The sequence below is a fragment of the Cydia amplana genome, chromosome 2, assembly GCF_948474715.1.
Source record: "Cydia amplana chromosome 2, ilCydAmpl1.1, whole genome shotgun sequence".
Taxonomy (NCBI): domain Eukaryota; kingdom Metazoa; phylum Arthropoda; class Insecta; order Lepidoptera; family Tortricidae; genus Cydia; species Cydia amplana.
Genome location: NC_086070.1, coordinates 18,661,898 through 18,680,751, shown reverse-complemented (window position 1 = coordinate 18,680,751; position 18,854 = coordinate 18,661,898). Strand labels below are relative to the sequence as shown.

The 18,854-nt window shown below is 36.2% G+C and overlaps 2 protein-coding genes across 3 annotated transcripts in view; one reads left to right on the top strand and one right to left on the bottom strand.

Annotated features, from left to right (window-relative positions):
• The window catches only part of LOC134659596 (CCR4-NOT transcription complex subunit 6), a 184,177-nt gene that overhangs the window by 71,672 nt on the left and 93,651 nt on the right, over window positions 1–18,854 (top strand). Inside the window, exon 5 of one of the 2 annotated variants that reach the window (XM_063515271.1) lies at window positions 2,282–2,299. The exons of the other annotated variant lie outside the window; for it this stretch is intronic. Within the exon in view, the coding sequence (XP_063371341.1) occupies window positions 2,282–2,299 (18 nt within the window). The remainder of the gene's footprint in view (window positions 1–2,281; window positions 2,300–18,854) is intronic. 2 annotated transcript variants of the gene reach the window in all.
• Window positions 11,865–13,666, bottom strand: LOC134662190 (uncharacterized). The gene is made up of 3 exons (XM_063518458.1): window positions 13,180–13,666; window positions 12,917–13,005; window positions 11,865–12,431 (listed from the first exon to the last, which is right to left on the bottom strand). The coding sequence occupies exons 1-3, from the start codon at window positions 13,433–13,435 to the stop codon at window positions 11,865–11,867; spliced, it is 912 nt and encodes a 303-aa protein (XP_063374528.1). The 5' UTR covers window positions 13,436–13,666.

Here is an 18,854-nt window from a genome sequence, read left to right as displayed (position 1 = left end):
CCAGTATCTGACCATAACTTTTTACCAATCGCCTCCGTTAAACGGTAGACCTATAGAAGCCCTTGATTAATGTTAATAGTCTTTTTTATTTATTTATTAACTCCCCTCCCCGGTGTTCTTTGTATTGATCACTTGATCGGGTTCCTTGTATTTTTCAATGCAGCCTCAATCGACGCGAGTAGTACGCGCGGGCACGCGAAATAACATTCTTAAACGCTCTGATTGGTCTTCACTCTTCAATGGATGCCTGAATCCGTTTTTTTCCACTTAGTGTCTGCAGTCTGCACCCTCCGGCGTCAGTATCCTGATGAGGTAATTTGTGATGAAGGAATTTGTCCAGGAGGTGTATTCTGATTGTAATAACAGGTTATGAACATGACCTGGATTTGATCTGTTAGTATTAAAAGTGACGTTTCAGGTTGAAGAAATATCAGTTTAGACACTGATAGATCATAATTTACATTCAAACAGAATACGCTTACTGGTATTTAAAGTCGTCCGGGATGTATAATAACATTCTTTTTCCTTTAAATAACTGAAACACTGTTTATTGCTTAGTGGAAATTTTACTTCGTATACTTACTGCTACATCAAAAATGTGATGTATCTTATGATCAGCACTTTCAGCAGGTATAACCTGTTGCCGTCTACAAGTTTTCATTCAAACTACCATTCATAAATTACTATCAACGCTCTACAAGGTAACTAAAAGGAGATTTCTGTAAGACCTACCGTGGGAAAAATTAATTTGAAATAATACTGGCATTATGCATTGTGTGACTGAATAGTTGCGTGCAATCAGCATTTGTTTTTCACCTTTATGCGACAGTTGAAGCTTCGACCTGCATTAACTAGTATCTTTCCTAATGTATTCAAAAATATACTGAGTATATCAGTGGGCGTGTAGGTGAACGGCCGACTTACATTTGCTTATCAAGAGTTATCACGGGCTCAATTCCACATAGTTTCTGACAATCTAATCTGACATTACACATTATACATTACAAACTTGCCATATTTCAAGTTTTTGGAACGATGTTCCTTATCGGATGGTACGGACGTGACTGATGGAGATGGACTGACGGAGGGGGCTAAATAGGCGAAATAGTGTAAGATTCTTCCGTCACAACCCCATACGTTTGAGAAAGAATGAGAATTAGGATGACGGACACGAACACGAAGGACATGGGCATGAACATGAAAATGATTTCCTCATAATTATGTGATTTGAAAAGCAGTATGTGTCATATGGTAGTATTTCCACATGAACATGAAAATGATTTCCTCATAATTATGTGATTTGAAAAGCAGTATGTGTCATATGGTAGTATTTCCACCTTGGGCGTTAACACTAATTCCGTCACGCCCCTTTCTTAACTTCGTTCCAACCGAGTGTTCCACGACCCTCACGCATTTTTTTTATGTCTATCTATATCTATAATAATTACTATTTTGTGCTTTAGGTTTTTAGATTATGTAGATTTTATTGTAGAAATTTTACTTAATGTTACTGAAACTGCATCACTTTAAAAATAAAATGACCTGTTCGGCTGACATTCTGCAGCAGCCTTTAAATAGTGGAACCAGCCTCTGGCCAGCAGTCGGCAGCTATGTCCAACCAACCACCTGTCGATTTCTACATCTCGATTTAATAAACGGCGCCTTCGCGGTTCACGAGAAAGTTCCGGTCCGCGGCTAATTTATGTCCAGCAACGCGCTGCGACTCCTGATGCCCGATAACGCGGCGCGACATTCATCGAATGCCCCATTATTATTACAAAGAAACTTACAGCGATTGGCCTGATATTATTTTATCTTGTACCTGTGTCTACCACGCCAACGGAAGACTACTAGAGAATATAATTTTTGTTTAATATTTTTTTTACGGAAAATTAACATGCTTGTAGAAAAATGTTTTCATAAACTGGTGGATAGCTGATTAACGTTTACGTTCCGTTACTTTCCAAATACCTAACAGGAGGCAAAAATCTTGACGACCTCCAACAGCTATACATTTATATTCCAAAGCATTATTACGTTGAATTATCATACATATATTTTTTTAATGACTTGTGTAATTGACTATAATCGAAGCGTCCTAATTGTGCCCCGAGTTGCAACGAAGAATCGATAACTAAACTGGTTCTTTTTATCTTTACAGGTATGTTTCCACCTATGGCTCCTTGAAATTGTTGATGAAGTCAAGTATGTTTATAGTATAATTTAAAAGTTGTTTGTATTGTAACTGCTTGCTAAATAATAGCTTTTCTCCGGTTTCTAGCCTACACGAATGAATCAGGTAAGATTTTAACTGTTTTACCTAAGTACGTAAGATAATAATAGTTCAATGATATATTTAGATCGTAAACTTGTGACTTAGAGGCCAAACACAGATCAATGTCATGATTAGTATATTTATCTTGTTTCGGTCTGATAGTGCAAAGAAGTAGGCTTATATGCCTGCACACCTTGGGTACGGCGGATAAGGCGATGCCCTCGTTCGGTCGCCGCAACCTTCCAGCTAGCGCGGCGTTCTAGACCGAACCGAACCCTGCATAGCATAAGGAATTCACTACACATATCGATTCCGAATCGCATTAGACTGTAAAGCAATAATTTATTTCTATGCGAAAACAGCGAATTAGTCCGATTTTCCATAAATAACACTCAACGCCTCCAACTACGGCACACCGAAGATACAGGCAGCATTAATACAATAATATGGGATATGTGAGTAGCTAAAGCCGATTCTGTGTCGTTATGTGTGTTGACTTCCTAACTAAGTACCTAATCCAGGGTATGAAACGACTAATAAATACGTATCATCCTCCTCCTCCTCCGTTTGTATTGCAACATTTCATACATTCCTACATAACGGTCAAGGACATTTGCGTACGGCGGATGACATTGTTTATTGTTTCTGCCTTCACTTGTTTTGTTAGTAAAGAATGACATGTCATGAACGGCGCAAAAAGCCCCAAACACTTGGGAACCTGTGATGGAGTAATTGGTGATTGTTTCGCTACAATAGGATATCAACATCTTCGTGAAATGCTTCATACAATAGCTTCGACGGTTAAAGCACATGGTTGGATATCAAGCTGGCAGATCTTTGAATCCAGGAAACCTATTTTGATAGTAGGTTCATGAGACTAAAGAAGCTTAACAATAGTTGGTTGGGGTGCCTTTAGCTAAATCGTGTAAATCTATGCGTAAGTTAAGTCGCTTCTTAAGAGAAGCGACTGAAATTCATTTCAACAGGCTCAACAGCACAACGCGAAACCGACAAGTCTTTGTTGTGCTATTCAGAGGAAAGCATGTCGTTTGCATTCGCAATTGCGATCTTGGCTAATGTTGCCGCGTAATTGTGATTTGTATTATAGTGTGCTGTATTAGCCTTTCACCCGCGCTGTTTGCTGCGGTTTCGCTGCCTTGATCATATTTTATGGATGCGGGATGCTGCTCGATTGTACTATACGTTGAATACTCACTGATCTCGAACAATACGCGGTTTTTCATTTTAACGACCTTATTTATGCGTCTAAGTTGGTTCCAAGTTGTTTTTATAACAAGACTAGCTGTTGCCCGCGACTTCGTACGCGTGGATTTGTATATTGGTGGTTATAAATTCTACATTAGCTTAGAACATTATGCAGCAAAAGATAGCAGTAGGGACGGTTAATCATTTGTTAATTATTATACAACGCATGAGATTTGTCTTTCACAACCTGGCTACGAAGTTTCAAGCCCCTAACTGAATAAAATTGTTCTCGATTATAATCTCTCTCAACCCCCAGAAGATTTTCAAGTCCACTATTTAATAAAATCTACTACCTAACTACCTATACCCTCCTCCAATTGAGGGGGGATTCAAATCTTCTCGGGGCAGAGGTGTAGGGTTGGAGCCGGTCTACCTAGCTTTATTTGACGTTCATAAGCGCATTGTAACGTATACCTACTTGAATAAACTATCTTTTATCTTTATCTTATCTTTATTTACGAAATTTGAAGTTCATAGCTTTAAATAAAATTTGAACCCTCTACCAACTCTCAACCCATGTTTAAACTTTTAGGGGATGAATTTTTAAAAACGCTGAAATTACTTTTCTTGTATTGTAATAATATGCCTTTATACAACGATTCAAGTCCCGCACTCAAATAAATATTTTGGTTCCATACAAATTTTCGACCCCCGTTTCACCACCTTGGGGGATGAATTATCAAAGACTCTGAAATTAGTTTTCTTTTCTCTTAATAAATTACCTTTTTACGAAGCTTCAGCTTCAAGTTCCTAGCTTTAAATAAAATTATAACCTATACAATCTTTCAACCCCTTTATAACCCTGTCATGGGATGAATTTTTAAAAACGCTGAAATTAGTTTTCTTGTGTTCTAATAATATGGCTTTATACAAAGATTTAAGTCCCGCACTCTCAAAAATATTTCATCTCCATACAAACTTTCAACCCCTTTTTCACCTCCTCGAGGGATGAATTTTTAAAAACGCTAAAAAGGTTTTCTTGTTTTTTAATAAAATACCTTTTTACGAAGTTTCAAGTTCCTAGCTTTAAATCAAATTTGAACCCTATACAAACTTTCAACCCCTTTTGGACCCTTATAGGGGATGAATTTTTAAAAACGCTGAAATGACTTTTTACGTATTCTAATAATATGTCATTATACAAAGATTCAAGTCCCGCACTTACAAAAAATTTTGACCTCCATACAAATTTTCAACCCCTTTTTCACCACCTTAAATGTTGAATGTTGAAAAACGCTGACATTAGTTTTCTTCTCTTTTAATGAAATAACTTTTTACGAAGTTACAAATTCGTAGCTTAAAATAAAATTTAAACCCTATACAATCTTTCAACCCCTTTTTAACCCTTTTAAGGGTTGAATTTTTAAAAACGCTGAAATGACTTTTCTTGAGTGAGATTCAAGTCCCGCACTCTAAAAAATATTTGATCTCCGTACAAATTTTCAACCCCTTTTTCACCACCTCGAGGGATGAATTTTTAAATACGCTGAAATTAGTTTTATTGTTTTTTAATTTAATACCTTTTTGCGAAGTTTCAAGGTCCTAGCTTAAAATAAAATTTGGACCTTAAGACAAAGTTTCATCCCCTTTTTTACTCCCTTATGGGTTGAATGTCCTAAAACGTCGCAATTCCTTTTTTTTGCAATCGGCTATTATGCCTTTCTAAAACGTTTCAAAGCATTTGTAATGGATTCAATCTTTCAAGCCCTTTTTAACCCTGTTAGGGGATGAATTTTTAAAAACGCTGAAATTACTTTTCCTGTCTTATAATAATATACCCATATACAAAGTTTAAAGTCCCACACTCACCAAAATATTTGATCTCCATACAAACTTTCAACCCCTTTTTCACCTCCTCCTTGGGGGATGAATTTTCGAAAACGCTGAAATTCGTTTTCTTATTTTTTTATATAATACATTTTTACAAAGTTTCAAATTCCTAGCTTAAAATAAATCTTGAACCCAACCTCTCATCCCCTTTTTAACCCTTTTAACAGATGAATTTTTAAAAACGCTGGAATTACTTTTCTTGAGTTCTAATAATATGGCTTTATACAAAGATTCAAGTCCCGCACTCTCAAAAATATTTTATCTACGTACAAACTTTCAACCCCTTTTTCACCACCTCGGGGGATGAATTTTTAAAAACGCTGAAATTAGTTTTCTTGTTTTTTAATTTAATACCTTTTTGCAAAGTTTCAAGGTCCTAGCTTAAAATAAAATTTGCACCCCAAGACAAAGTTTCATCCCCTTTTTTACCCCCTTAGGGGTTGAATTTCCTAAAACGTCGCAATTACTTTTTTTTGTAATCGGCTATTATGCCTTTCTAAGAAGTTTCAAAGCATTTGTAATGGATTCAAATTTTCAACCCCTTTTTAACCCTGTTAGGGGATGAATTTTCATAAACGCTGAAATTACTTTTCCTGTCTTATAATAATATACCCATATACAAAGTTTCAAGTCCCACACTCACAAAAATATTTGATCTCCATACAAACTTTCAACCCCTTTTTCACCACCTTCGGGGATGAATTTTTGAAAACGCTGAATTTAGTTTTCTCGTTTTTTAATTTAATACCTTTTTACGAAGTTTCAAGGTCCTAGCTTAAAATAAAATTTGCACCCCAGGACAAAGTTTCATCCCCTTTTTTACCCCCTTAGGGGTTGAATTACCTAAAACGTCGCAATTACTTTTTTTGTCATCGGCTATTATGCCTTTCTAAGAAGTTTCAAAGCATTTGTAATAGATTCAAATTTTCAACCCCTTTTTAACCCTGTTAGGGGATGAATTTTCAAAAACGCTGAAATTACTTTTCCCGTCTTATAATAATATCCCCATATACAAAGTTACAAGTCCAGCACTCACAAAAATATTTGATCTCTATACAAACTTTCAACCCCTTTTTCACCACCTTGGGGGATGAATTTTCAAAAACGCAGAAATTAGTTTTCTTATTTTTTAATATACTACATTTTTACAAAGTTTCAAATTCCTAGCTTAAAATAAAACTTGCACCCCATACAACCTTTCATCCCCTTTTTAACCCCCTTAGGGATTGAATTTTTCAAAATCGCTTCTTATCTCTTGTACACTTTATAAATTCAACCTAGTGTGCAAATTTCAACTTTCTAGCTTTTGTAGTTTCGGCTCTGCGTTGATGAATCAGTCAGTCAGTCAGTCAGTCAGTCAGTCAGTCAGTCAGGACACTTGCATTTATATATATAGATTAAAATCATGCGTCATTATGATTAAATACCGGGTTACAAATACTAAGTACCTTACTCTAACAACTCGAAAATTTATTTTCTCAAACATGCAATGAAATATTGATGTTATGTTCCTTATAATGGGCTGCGAAGTATGACGTTTCAGGTGCGGCTAGGACAAGAGGTCGTTAATGGAATTTCATACAAATCTTGCAGGCCTAGGCCGGCAAAGTCCTCTTTTTTAATTTCCATTTCACAGATATTTGTGACACAGCATCGTGGCATTCATCCATTTAAAAAAAAACTAGAGGCAGTATTTGCTTTATGGTTCGTAATGACACTCTGCCACTACGCCTATAAAAAAAAACAAAAATCAATGTTTGCTATAATTTGCAGTTTTATTTGTATAAAATCAACATGAACATAATAAATAATACATTATTAACCAAATTTTATAATTTTAAATTACAAATTTAACTACACAAATAAAAACATTTAAAATATTTCATCTAAACGTTAGCGGTAAAAAGGTCTACTCAAACACGCGTAGTTATTTTTTTTTTAAATTGTTATGGAGGCAAAGTTGAAAAAATTTCATTCTGTATTTCTGTTTTATTGGATTTATGGTGCGTTGTTGATTTTTTTACTTTAATATGAGTTCCGACTTAATAATGAAATTGTAATCGTAGGAGTTAGAATTGGCAGCGTAAGCAGAATTGATTTTAAATAACTTGCTGCCTCTGCCGCCAAGTCAAAGACGAAGTACCTATGTATATGGTTGCTTATGGCAATTTTATTATTTGAGAAACTAAGAAAAATGCTTACAGTTTATTGGAAACAGTTTTGTGGCATATTTTAAAGAAATGAAAGTAACTACAAAATCGTCAACACTGTGGAAACTGGAAATTATACTTATTTACTCCATGCATAAAGCAACGATGTATGTGAAACATGAAAGACTATGTAAACTTATGTAACGAAAACGACAGTCAGACGGATACAAGGCGAAAAAATCAAAGATACATGAAAATATACGGGTAGTAAAAATACACGACTCGTGTAAAACATACGCGTGATAAAGATATAGGTAGGTGTTAGTTATATTTTGGGTGTAGTTTAATTTTAGTTTTTCTATAAATAAAACTTGGGTGTCGTGGATTTTTTATTTTATTTATTTCATTGCATGTTTGAGAAAAGCACTATACATACCTCGGCGGGAAATATGGGGTTGCCCGCCTCAGACCTATCCTCTCTATATTATATGTCTTCGGCCGGCAACCCCTTTTGTCCCGGCCTCTGTAGTAATGTACTATTATTTATTTGCAAACGTTACTAACTGAGGTGCCCGCTAAATGCCTCCTCGAGTGCGATCAGACTTAGTATACCTACTTGATTTTTTTTTCAACAAATAAGATCACAATAAAACCACGCAGAGAAAAGTCGCCTCATGAAATAATAATTACATGGACAACAGAATGTGCTTAACGCTCACCCTCGTTTGCTCCAGTCGGCTTTAATAATTTAAAATTCTTTGTCCCCGAACGAAGCCCGACTCCACTTTTCTCAACAGCGTGCAATGCAAACATAGAAAGAACCACACAGAAATCCTACTTATTTCCTTGTTACGTATACATACCTACATTGTTATCAGCGTTATGGTGTGCATGGTTTCTATTTATAGGATCATACTTGTGTAGATGACGGTCACGTTGTCTTCTTTAGTGCTAAGGTACCTACTCTACATTAGTATGTACATTTTGATGCAAATGCCTCGCGAGCAATTTTACGCGTGTGGAAAACCAGGGATGAGTGACGAGTGAAAATGGCTCGAAGTCGTGTTCGCCTAATTACAACATTAGTTTAGTATGGATGGGGTAGCACATTGTTACTGGTGAATTCTCAATATACGGCAGTAGATGTAGCTAATAGCCCTCCCTTAATTTAAAAACGAGTTAAGATATATGTCAAATACAATATTTTCTCAAATTTGTTTTATTACACAAATATGTGCCAAGAAATCTAGTGTTATAAAAAAAATTATACAGTAGAGTCCGATTAGTACGACTTCGCATATAACAACCAACCGCTTATAGCGACGTAAGTATAGGCACTTGTTTGGTTTTAGTATGAGCTACTATGAAAGTACAACCGTTTATTACGACTCCGCTTATAACGACCGATCGCTTTTAACGACGGAAATTGACTCAAAATCCGTCCGTCAAGTCCGGTTACAACGACGAGCGACGTAGCTTTTACAAATAAATAGTTGGTAAGAATTAAGCTTACTCCGTCCCGTGCACCTAACTCCCCTTCCCCTTTTGCCTATACGCAGCAAGATGAAATAGTCATGTAACTTTTCGTAATTTTGCAAACTAAATAAAACCCAATTCCCATTATTCAATTGAGCTTAAACTTCACATACATAATTATGTACATAAGTTAGGTACAATTCAATATTTTGGTAGGTACCTTCGAGCTGATCTATGGACACAGGAGATGGCCATAGGAACTGTGTGATAAAACAACGTCAGCTGGATTAGATCCCCAAGAATTACGACTTTTTATTTTACGGGATTCGAGTAATTTGCGGATGACGAGTGAGTTGACTACGCGTACCTTGAAAAGTGGCTTCGTCTAAACACACAAGTCTCTCCATTTAAGACATTGTAATACTAACGTAAATAAATATTTTAAAGGAATTGTTTTTTTCTTTGATTGTCGCATAAGTACAAAATGACGTAATTATTTTGATTAAAAAAATATATTAAAATTGGCAGTTCGTTTTGTACGACGTCCGTTTAGAACGACGTAATATCAGCGGTCCCTTGGGCGTCGTTATAACCGGACTCTACATATCTTTCGTCTCTTGTCGGATTTTGAGTCTAGATATAGTAGCAATGTTATATTAATTACAAAAATGAATCACAATTGCTCTTTTCAGATAAAAATACTCACATAATTAAAATTAATGATGCATTAGGCGTCCGGTGGTGTATTTTACTTTTCAATTCTTCTTTTTGACGACAGATCACTGTGACAATTGTTAGGCATCCTTTTCAGCCAATTGAACAAAAACTGTTTTAGAGAGATAACTTTTGAACATTCTAACTAATTGCAGTGTACGTTTGGATTTGGATAAGCGTAAGACAGGAGTCTTATTTTTATTCATAAGCAAAAAACACCGCTTCTAACGAACTTTACACGTACGAAACAGCTACGTAATATAGTATGCCCATTATTAGAAACATTTCATCAAGTCTTGTGGGTTTCCTAATGTTTATATGTTAAACAACTAAAGCGGCTCCATTTCTGTTTTATTTCAGTGCGTTATTTTTTATTTTTAGTGTATGTATCGTTTTTACCATAAAAGTGGAGTGGATCGCTCGTACAAACTAGAATACAATCACTTTTCTATTAGTTTCGCCTTTTACTACGGTTTTCGAGATCTTCTTCCTTCGGTCCGCCCAATAACTTGCACACTATTAGCTAGTATTTATCGGTTTAGAGTAAGCAGGTAATTGTTGATATTCTTTTTAACGACGTAATATTGCATAGTCATTTAAGGCATTCGCCACATGAAATAGCTTCCATCAACTTAATCGACTCATCGTTTCTTCCAGTTTCCAATATTAAAATTGCATACTGTTGTCGCGAATATCGAATCATTTTGCCTTGAACAAATTACATTCTGTGGGAACAAGGATATCATTCGAATACTGGTAAAGGTCACTTGGTTTGAGGAGACCGGTCAGCCTTGAGCGGCGTGGTTCACTTTCGTAGGTACCTACTCGAACTTCGCATGGCCCTTGTGGCCTCATTTCTCAATGTTTGCTTTGTTTTAACCTGCCGTGTGCCGCCATAATCGCGCCGTGGTGACAAATTTATTAAACTACCATATTCCTGCCAAACTGCCGTATTTTTTTTTAGTTTAATAGAAGAACCACATTTTCACGTTACGATTTAAAGGACCATTTCGTTAAGATTTAAGACAGCCTTTTTGGATTATTATTGATACGGCGTAAGCATTGTTTACAGTGTCGCACCTTATTACATTGTAATAAGGCTAAAAGTGCAAAAACTTATTCGTACCTTGCGAAGCTGTGTACAATTACTATAACACCGGCTTCACACACGTTGTGTGACGTATTTCGTTCAATGTATTTCATTTTTTTTTTTTTGTAAATTATTTGAATCCAGTTTTTATTAATTTTTAAAATCAGCCTTGTAACTCCTAAGAACAAATGCCAAATCTCGTAGGTAATATACCTAGTTTCAAATTTCTGCGCTATTTGGATGAAATAGCCTGTAAACTTTATAAACATACATTGTAATTAAGCTTAACGAACCTTATGTTGCAGCACCTCATTAGAACGTAATATAGTATCATCGTTACGAAATCGTGACAGAATGTAGTTTCGCTTCTGTGCTTTGAAATACCATATTGAATTGAATTAGTTTTATCGGATATAAATCATAAAATATTTGATTCGTTTTGCTTTTAAGATTATTTTTTCATGCTAACTTTTCAATCAATCAATCCGTTTATTTTAAAACAGGCCATATACATATGTAGTTTTGATTACAACTCTTAACCATATCTATCTACATCCATTTAAATTCCAATATGTATAAAAATATAATTATACTCAAACGCACCCAACTTGTCAAAAGAAAAAGGCGAAATTCAAATTTCCTATCCCCATCGCGCCTATTTTTTTTTTATTTGCCGCCTTTTACTACTGAGAAAGTGGCGGTGCCAGAGTATAACAATATTTTTGACGGATGCCTAGCGAAATTGAATAGGTACCTATATGAAAATGTTACAGAGACTAAAACTAGCACGTCCTTATTTTCACCACTGCGCAGTGCGATTGTAAAAATACATAATTAATTAGACTTTCATATTTGTTCCATAAAGCTTATATTATGATGACAACTCAATTACAATTTATCTTTATAATAAAACAAGGAGAGTAGGTAATAATTAATATTACAAATACTGAGTCATTTATTTAAGATGAATTATTATAACAACAATTAAGGCAAAATATCACTGGAACAATTATCAATTATGTATCACCATCCGCCACACTCAACTTATCCTTATATGTATGTTCTAATCGTCGTGATAATCGTGATGCATTTTGAGTGTAATTACTTGCCCGTTGCCTATGTCAATTGTCTTGTTTTCTATATCGCCCTCTTCCGATTCTGCGTCTTTGTGTGGAGATTGATATCTGCTAAAATTGTCCTCGAAAGTCGTATTGTCGTAAACATTTTGATCAGCCTTAAAGATAATATCACATATTGCTTGTTGTACAGAATTTTTAGTGCTCTCGCTGTACTTTTTCATCTTGTAGGCTATGAAGTTAGTGAATGACTTAATTTCTTCAAGAGTATCATCTCGTTGCAGATTCGGCATGGGTAACAAGGGTGGCACAGTCGTCGGTAGTGATGCAGTCACTTGCACTGGTGATGACACTGTTGACGCAACGTCTGCTGTGCTGGCGGTCACTTGATTCGGATTAGGTTTTGCGCTAACGTTTGGATGAACTGTGCCTATCTTGGAAGTTATCGATTTTTTACTTTTCTTTTGGCTTTCGGTTTTCTTTTCATTGTAATGTTCTATTAATGATTTTTTAATAGCTGTAGCTCCATCCTCACAGCCGTCGTCTAACATTCCCTGGGAAAAAAAGCTTACATAAGCATTCATAACTATAAAATCGAGATAAAATGAGGTCTACCGAGGCTTAAATACACAAATGTGTCAAAGTTTAGTAAAAATGTCCGACTTTGTCAATTCTAATTTCTGAATTACGGGCAGTTTAGTGAAAAAACTGGCAAAACTTACCGAAATTAGGCCATAACCACAAAGTGGGACCCTCGACAAAAAAAGACACAAGTAAATGTAATGCGCTAAACTGTTATACACAACTTTGGGAACAAAACTCATCTAACTGAAATCAGTTTATAAACTGTTACAATATGATCGCGCAATCGACACATGACCACAGAATAAATAATAGTACTAACATGACAGTATGATAATGACAGTGTCTGTCTATGTAAATCGCGCGATGTTAAAAAGGGATATTACAATGTCCGTATAGGCACTACCCGCAGTTACTTTAGATGTCATAGCTACTAGATTTGATTTAGATATCTCACCGTTGTTTGGCGTTTCCTCTCCGATCCCTTGTCGATCAAAAACGCCATTTCTTCGAACGCGAACCAGGTACTCGTGTACGTCGCATCGTCTGCAAGTAAATATAATATCAATGGACTGAATGAACACATGTGAAGTTAAAGATAAGTAAACATAAAATAAATATTTGTAATTATTATTAGGAACTCATTCGTTTCAATGCTATTGTAAGTGATCAATTATTAATGAAGCAACAAATTATTTACATATTAGTTACTTTTCTTACCTGGTGAATCCCTGATGCTGTGCATAATTTTGGATTTCTCTCTTCTAAACGACGATGACAAAATTACCATTTTATGCTTGCAGACATCTGGTGGCATATTTAACGCCGCGCCAATTCCTTCCCAAGCCTCGGGCTTCATGGCCTTTTTGAAAAAGAACGGATCCTTAGGGTCCCATAACATAGGACGTTTCCTGTATTCGTGTATCAATTTAATGCAAAGTTCTTCTGTCCAGTCATCGTTGGGTGCTGTCACCATAATTATACTGTTTATTATCACACGTTCCTAAATACGCGTCAATACGAGTTCGCAGGAGCGATACACTGATTAAAAAATGGCGGCTCGCTCAAGCCGTCGGTTGCTGTAACCACCTGCCTATATTTCCATCCCGTTCACGCATAGCATCTTGGAGCGAGCGCAAAAGGGTCAGAAAGTGACGCGTGCGGTTTGTCCTCTATGATTGGCGCTCGGTCAACGCTCCGTTGCTGTAGCGTCTATAGCCGTGTGCGAGTGAAGAAGTGCGAGAGAACGTCTTATCTACTGTGCTGTGTCGGTAGATGGCGCGCTTTTAGCGGCGCGCTATGGATTGATCGTGTTTGCTTTTGCGCGCGGGCATTATCATTATTAACATGTTTTTATCATCTACAAACAAACCGGATGATAATAAATACTTACCTTAATAGTTTTGATTTTAATTGTCTATTTTGGATAGCAAAACAAAGATGTTTAAAAAAAGTCCGTCCGTCCGTCCCTCCGTCCGTCCGTCTGTCACCAGGCTGTATCTCATGAACCTCGATAGCTAGACAGTTGAAATTTTCACAAATGATGTAGGTAAGTATCTCTGTTGCCGCTATAACAACAAATACTAAAAATATAATAAATATTTAAGGGGGTCTCCCATACAACAAACACGATTGTTTTGCTCTATTTTTTGTTGATGGTGCGGAACCCTCCGTGCGCGAGTCCGACTTGCGCTTGGCCGGTTTTTTTGTATTCATCGTTGTTAGCACATAGTACATTAGCACGAATTTTAATTTGTAATTTTTCTAACAGATGGCGTTAGTAGTAATACAAAGTGTTTTCCTTTAATTTTATTTTTTTAGGTTTATAAAATAATATTTTTATGTTTGACAACACATCTGGACATGAATTTAAATTACTATGTTAAATTTCAAACCTATAAGTGCGACAGTTTTTCCGTAAAGTGTACCACAAGAATGCATAGTTTGTCGAATAGTGATAGGGCTCGCTTCGCTCGCCCTAATTAAAAAAAGCTATAACTCGCTCGTGAGCGGGATCAATAGGCATAGGCCTTGGCCCTTCAGTACACCTGCATGAAATAGGATCTTTTTCGAGCAAGTGTGATGAAACGTAATAAACAAGATCTTTAATAAAAGTCGGCGGATTTCTTTATAAAGTGTATAGTGTATGGAATTAATAAATGTAATTACCTATAATTTTAGCGCGCAGTAAACGCTGGCCTATTTCTATATCAGTTTATAGTTTCTCTCTAACTTCCTTGTTTAGTTGTAAAGTGCGGGCGGAACAACCAACATTACACGTCTTCTCAATATGGTCATTTAGGATAATGCACTTGTTTACTTAAGGTAGTGTTGTTCTCGTATAACTAACTGTAGTCTGTACTTACTATTTTGCAAACAGTGCAACGTGGGACTATAGAAAGCGGAGGCTCCCAATCACGACCTGCAAATGTGCGGTCGAATAAACAAGTAAATTCTAAACTTTGTCTGTGCTATCTATTTATAAATGTCTGTGTCCTAAATTTTTAATTTAATTGGCGTCCAGTTGTGGAGCATTGCTTATTTGTACTACTAAATGCCGTATAATAATTATTTGGATGCGCAGCCTTAGTCACTTCTGGCTCATCTGGAGTGATCGAAAAGCTCTTATGCTGATTCGCCTGAGCTTTCAACTCATCTATTCTCTGTAAACTATTGAAATAGGACCATCGGTTACGCTGACTTGCCGCGAAACGCAAAACAAACTGTGCCGTGCGCTACTCCGGCGCATCTCGTATGTGCGTGTTTTGTTGATTTAAACCACGGCCCTGTGGAAAACTTCGCTACTCGAACTACTATTGCGGCTTCCTCGCAGTGTCATGATGACACATGACAACAACAGGTTGGCCATTGCTACATTGACGCACACGTGTTATTAAACCCAACGGCTGGTTTATTGTCGATTGACTTTCTGTGTATATCTTATATGTGTTCAACTGCTTGGCAATGGCATTTTTTCGCGCTTTATACCAGCCCCTATTGATTATTTAATTTCGTCTTTTACCTTGGCTTTTGTCTTATAAATATGCGACACGATGCGATCATGCGACACCATTTGCTTTGTTCAGTCAATTTTAAAGTACAGTACCGTAAATATGCGTCATTTATGTACTGTACTGTACTGTACTTTGAAATTGATTAAAGTATACAAAATCATTTACAATGTCAGCAAATATATCGTTGGGTGTCGCCGCCGGGTACGCGTACGCGGTCACGTTCTAAATAGCCCAGTTTGCATTATATTTCACGTCGTTTGTCGCGACTCGTGACAACGCGCAACGCTCCCATCGGTATCATCGCTCATGTTGTGCAACTGGCTGGGTCTGTTCCACTCTATGCTCTTTGTAAATGCATCTAGCTCACAATTATTTATGAAATCATATGTGTACGAGTTTACTTGTAAAACAATTGACTGTACACCTGTGTTAACGGCACTGATTGCGAATACTTAAAGTGAAGTGTGCTAAACCCACTCTTCACTAACACACTCAAAGGGTCTCGGGCTCTTGGATTTAATTAATGCATTTACTGCTAGCATTGCACTTGTACAACCAGCCGCAAAATTGCATGAATTCATTTATAATTTATCCATTTAGTTTTGCAGCTCCGCTGTACGTTCTCTTTCAAACAAATTTTCACCTCCCTGCGGGGAATGATTTTGTCAATTCAGCCAACCACTTCTAAACGATGAAAATCTAACGCATTCTAACGGTGCTTAAGATAGGGTTATGTGAGTTATGTCAGATGTTAGTGAGTGGTCTGCACTATACTCTAAAGATACCTACCAAACATTATGACTACGTACCTACAATATGCACTGATAACAATTGAAAAATTATAATAAATAAATAAAAAGCAATTCAGTAAAATCAAACGTCAACACGTAACTCTCATTCATTAAAAACCATGATGTCGTAAATTGTAGCGCATGCCCAGAAAAACATATGTAGTCGCCTAGATACATATGTATAAATTAGGTACACAGAAATTAAACTACCATCGCATATGGACGTTGGGAGTTTATAATTTAAGTATTTGCACTTGACAACAAAACGTCATAATTTGTTGTGGGCCAGTTCACAGACATTACCCAACCACTTTCAGAACGGCATTAGGGTTTCCTAACCCTACCGCTCTTTTCGTACGAGCCTTTGGTTGCATCTGTTAAGCCGTGTGGTGAAAGTATATTGCACATTGCACTAAAGCCGAGTACTGATTGTGTAAAGCGTCAGGCAGTTGAGCGTGAGACTTAACATACTACAGGTCGATGTCGATTTAAAATCCACATTTCCGGAGTCTTTATAAGTTAACTAATTGGATAAATATCAACAATTTATTTCTTTTTAATGTACATATTTAAACGGTAGCCTCAAGTATAATTTAGAGATATTTTAGTTTATGTTAAAATGTACCTTTATTTACATAATAAATACATAATCTTTACAAAACGAGAGCACCCACACCGCTAGGTAATTCCATGCCGTCAGGCGGCGCATACGTTTGTTTGACGCGTAACGTAATGTAAAAGGCCAAAAATGTCGTTATTGTAGGTTATCACGTAACCGTGTATAACGTAACATGATGCCAGGAAAGCTAATCCGCCATGCAAATGCAGCATATAGGCGACTGTATGTCACAGCCTAAGCCCGTGTCTCAATAGGATGCTCGGAACGTTGGGGCGTGAGAAAATATCACGTTCGTCACGTAATCCGATAGCAGAGAAGACACATGGCGATCAACTGTCGCTGTCATACGCTGAAGACGAGCGAGAGACCTTGGCACGGATTTGGAATGTCGCCTTTGATCTTTAAACCCTAATAGAACCTACGAAACATCACAGTTTTTACCATCGCACTGTTCCAAACTTACACGCCATCATGGTATGGCAAACAGTGATAATATTGGTGCGTATTAGTCTTTTAGTCACTTCAGTCACTTAACACTAAATGCCATAACTAATGGTTCACTTATAACATTAGAAAATAATTTACTGATAATATATGGACACAAGTCCAAATGAAGATTGGACGTAAGTATGTATTACTAGCTGTTGCCCGCGACTTCGTACGCGTGGATTTGTATATTGGTGGTTATATATTCTACATTAGCTTAGAACATTATGCAGTAAGAGATTGCGGTAGGACGGTTAATCATTTCTTAATTATTAATATTATACAACGCATGAGACTTGTCTACCGCAACCTACGAAGTTTTAAGACCCTAACTGAATAAAATTGTCCTCGATGTAATCCCTCTAAACCCCCTTAGAAGATTTTCATGTCCTCTATTTAATAAAACCTACTACCTAACTACCTATTTACGAAGTTTGAAGTTCCTAGCTTTAAATAAAATTTGAACCCTATACAAACTTTCAAACCCTTTTTAACCATTTTAGGGGATGAATTTTTTAAAAGCTGATATTATTTTTCTTGTATTCTAATAATATTCGAGATTCGATTCAAGTCCCACACTCACAAAAATGTTTGATCTCCATACAAAATTTTAACCCTTTTTCACCACCTTGAGGGTGAATTTTCAAAAACACTAAATGAGTTTTCTTCTCTTTTAATAAAATACCTTTTTACGAAGTCTCGAGTTCCTAGCTTAAAATAAAATTTGAACCCCATACAAATTTTCAACCCCTTTTTAACCCTTTTAAAAGATGAATTTTTAAAAACGCTGAAATTAGTTTATTGCCCGTTTAAAATAATACCTTTTTACGAAGTTTAAAGTTCCTAGCTTAAAATAAAATTTGAACCCCATACAAACTTACAACCCCTTTTTAACCCTGTTAGGGGATGAATTTTACAAAAAGCTGAAATAACTTTTCCTGTCTTCTAATAATATCCCCAAATAGAAAGATTCAAGTCGCGCGTTCGAAGAAATGTTTGATATCCATACAAACTTTCAACCCCTTTTTCACCACCTTAGGGGATGAATTATCAAAAACGCTGAAATTAGTTTTCTTATTTTTTAATATAATACATTTTTACAAAGTTGCAAATTCCTAGCTTAAAATAAATCTTGAACCCCATACAACCTTTCATCCCCTTTTTAACCCTTTTAAGGGATGAATTTTTAAAAACGCTGAAATTACTTTTCTTGAGTTTTAATAATATGGCTTTATACAAAGACTCAAGTCCCGCACTCTCAATAATATTTGATATCCATACAAACTTTCAACCCCTTTTTCACCACCTTAGGGGATGAATTATCAAAAACGCTGAAATTAGTTTTCTTATTTTTTAATATAATACATTTTTACAAAGTTGCAAATTCCTAGCTTAAAATAAATCTTGAACCCCATACAACCTTTCATCCCCTTTTTAACCCTTTTAAGAGATGAATTTTTAAAAACGCTGAAATTACTTTTCTTG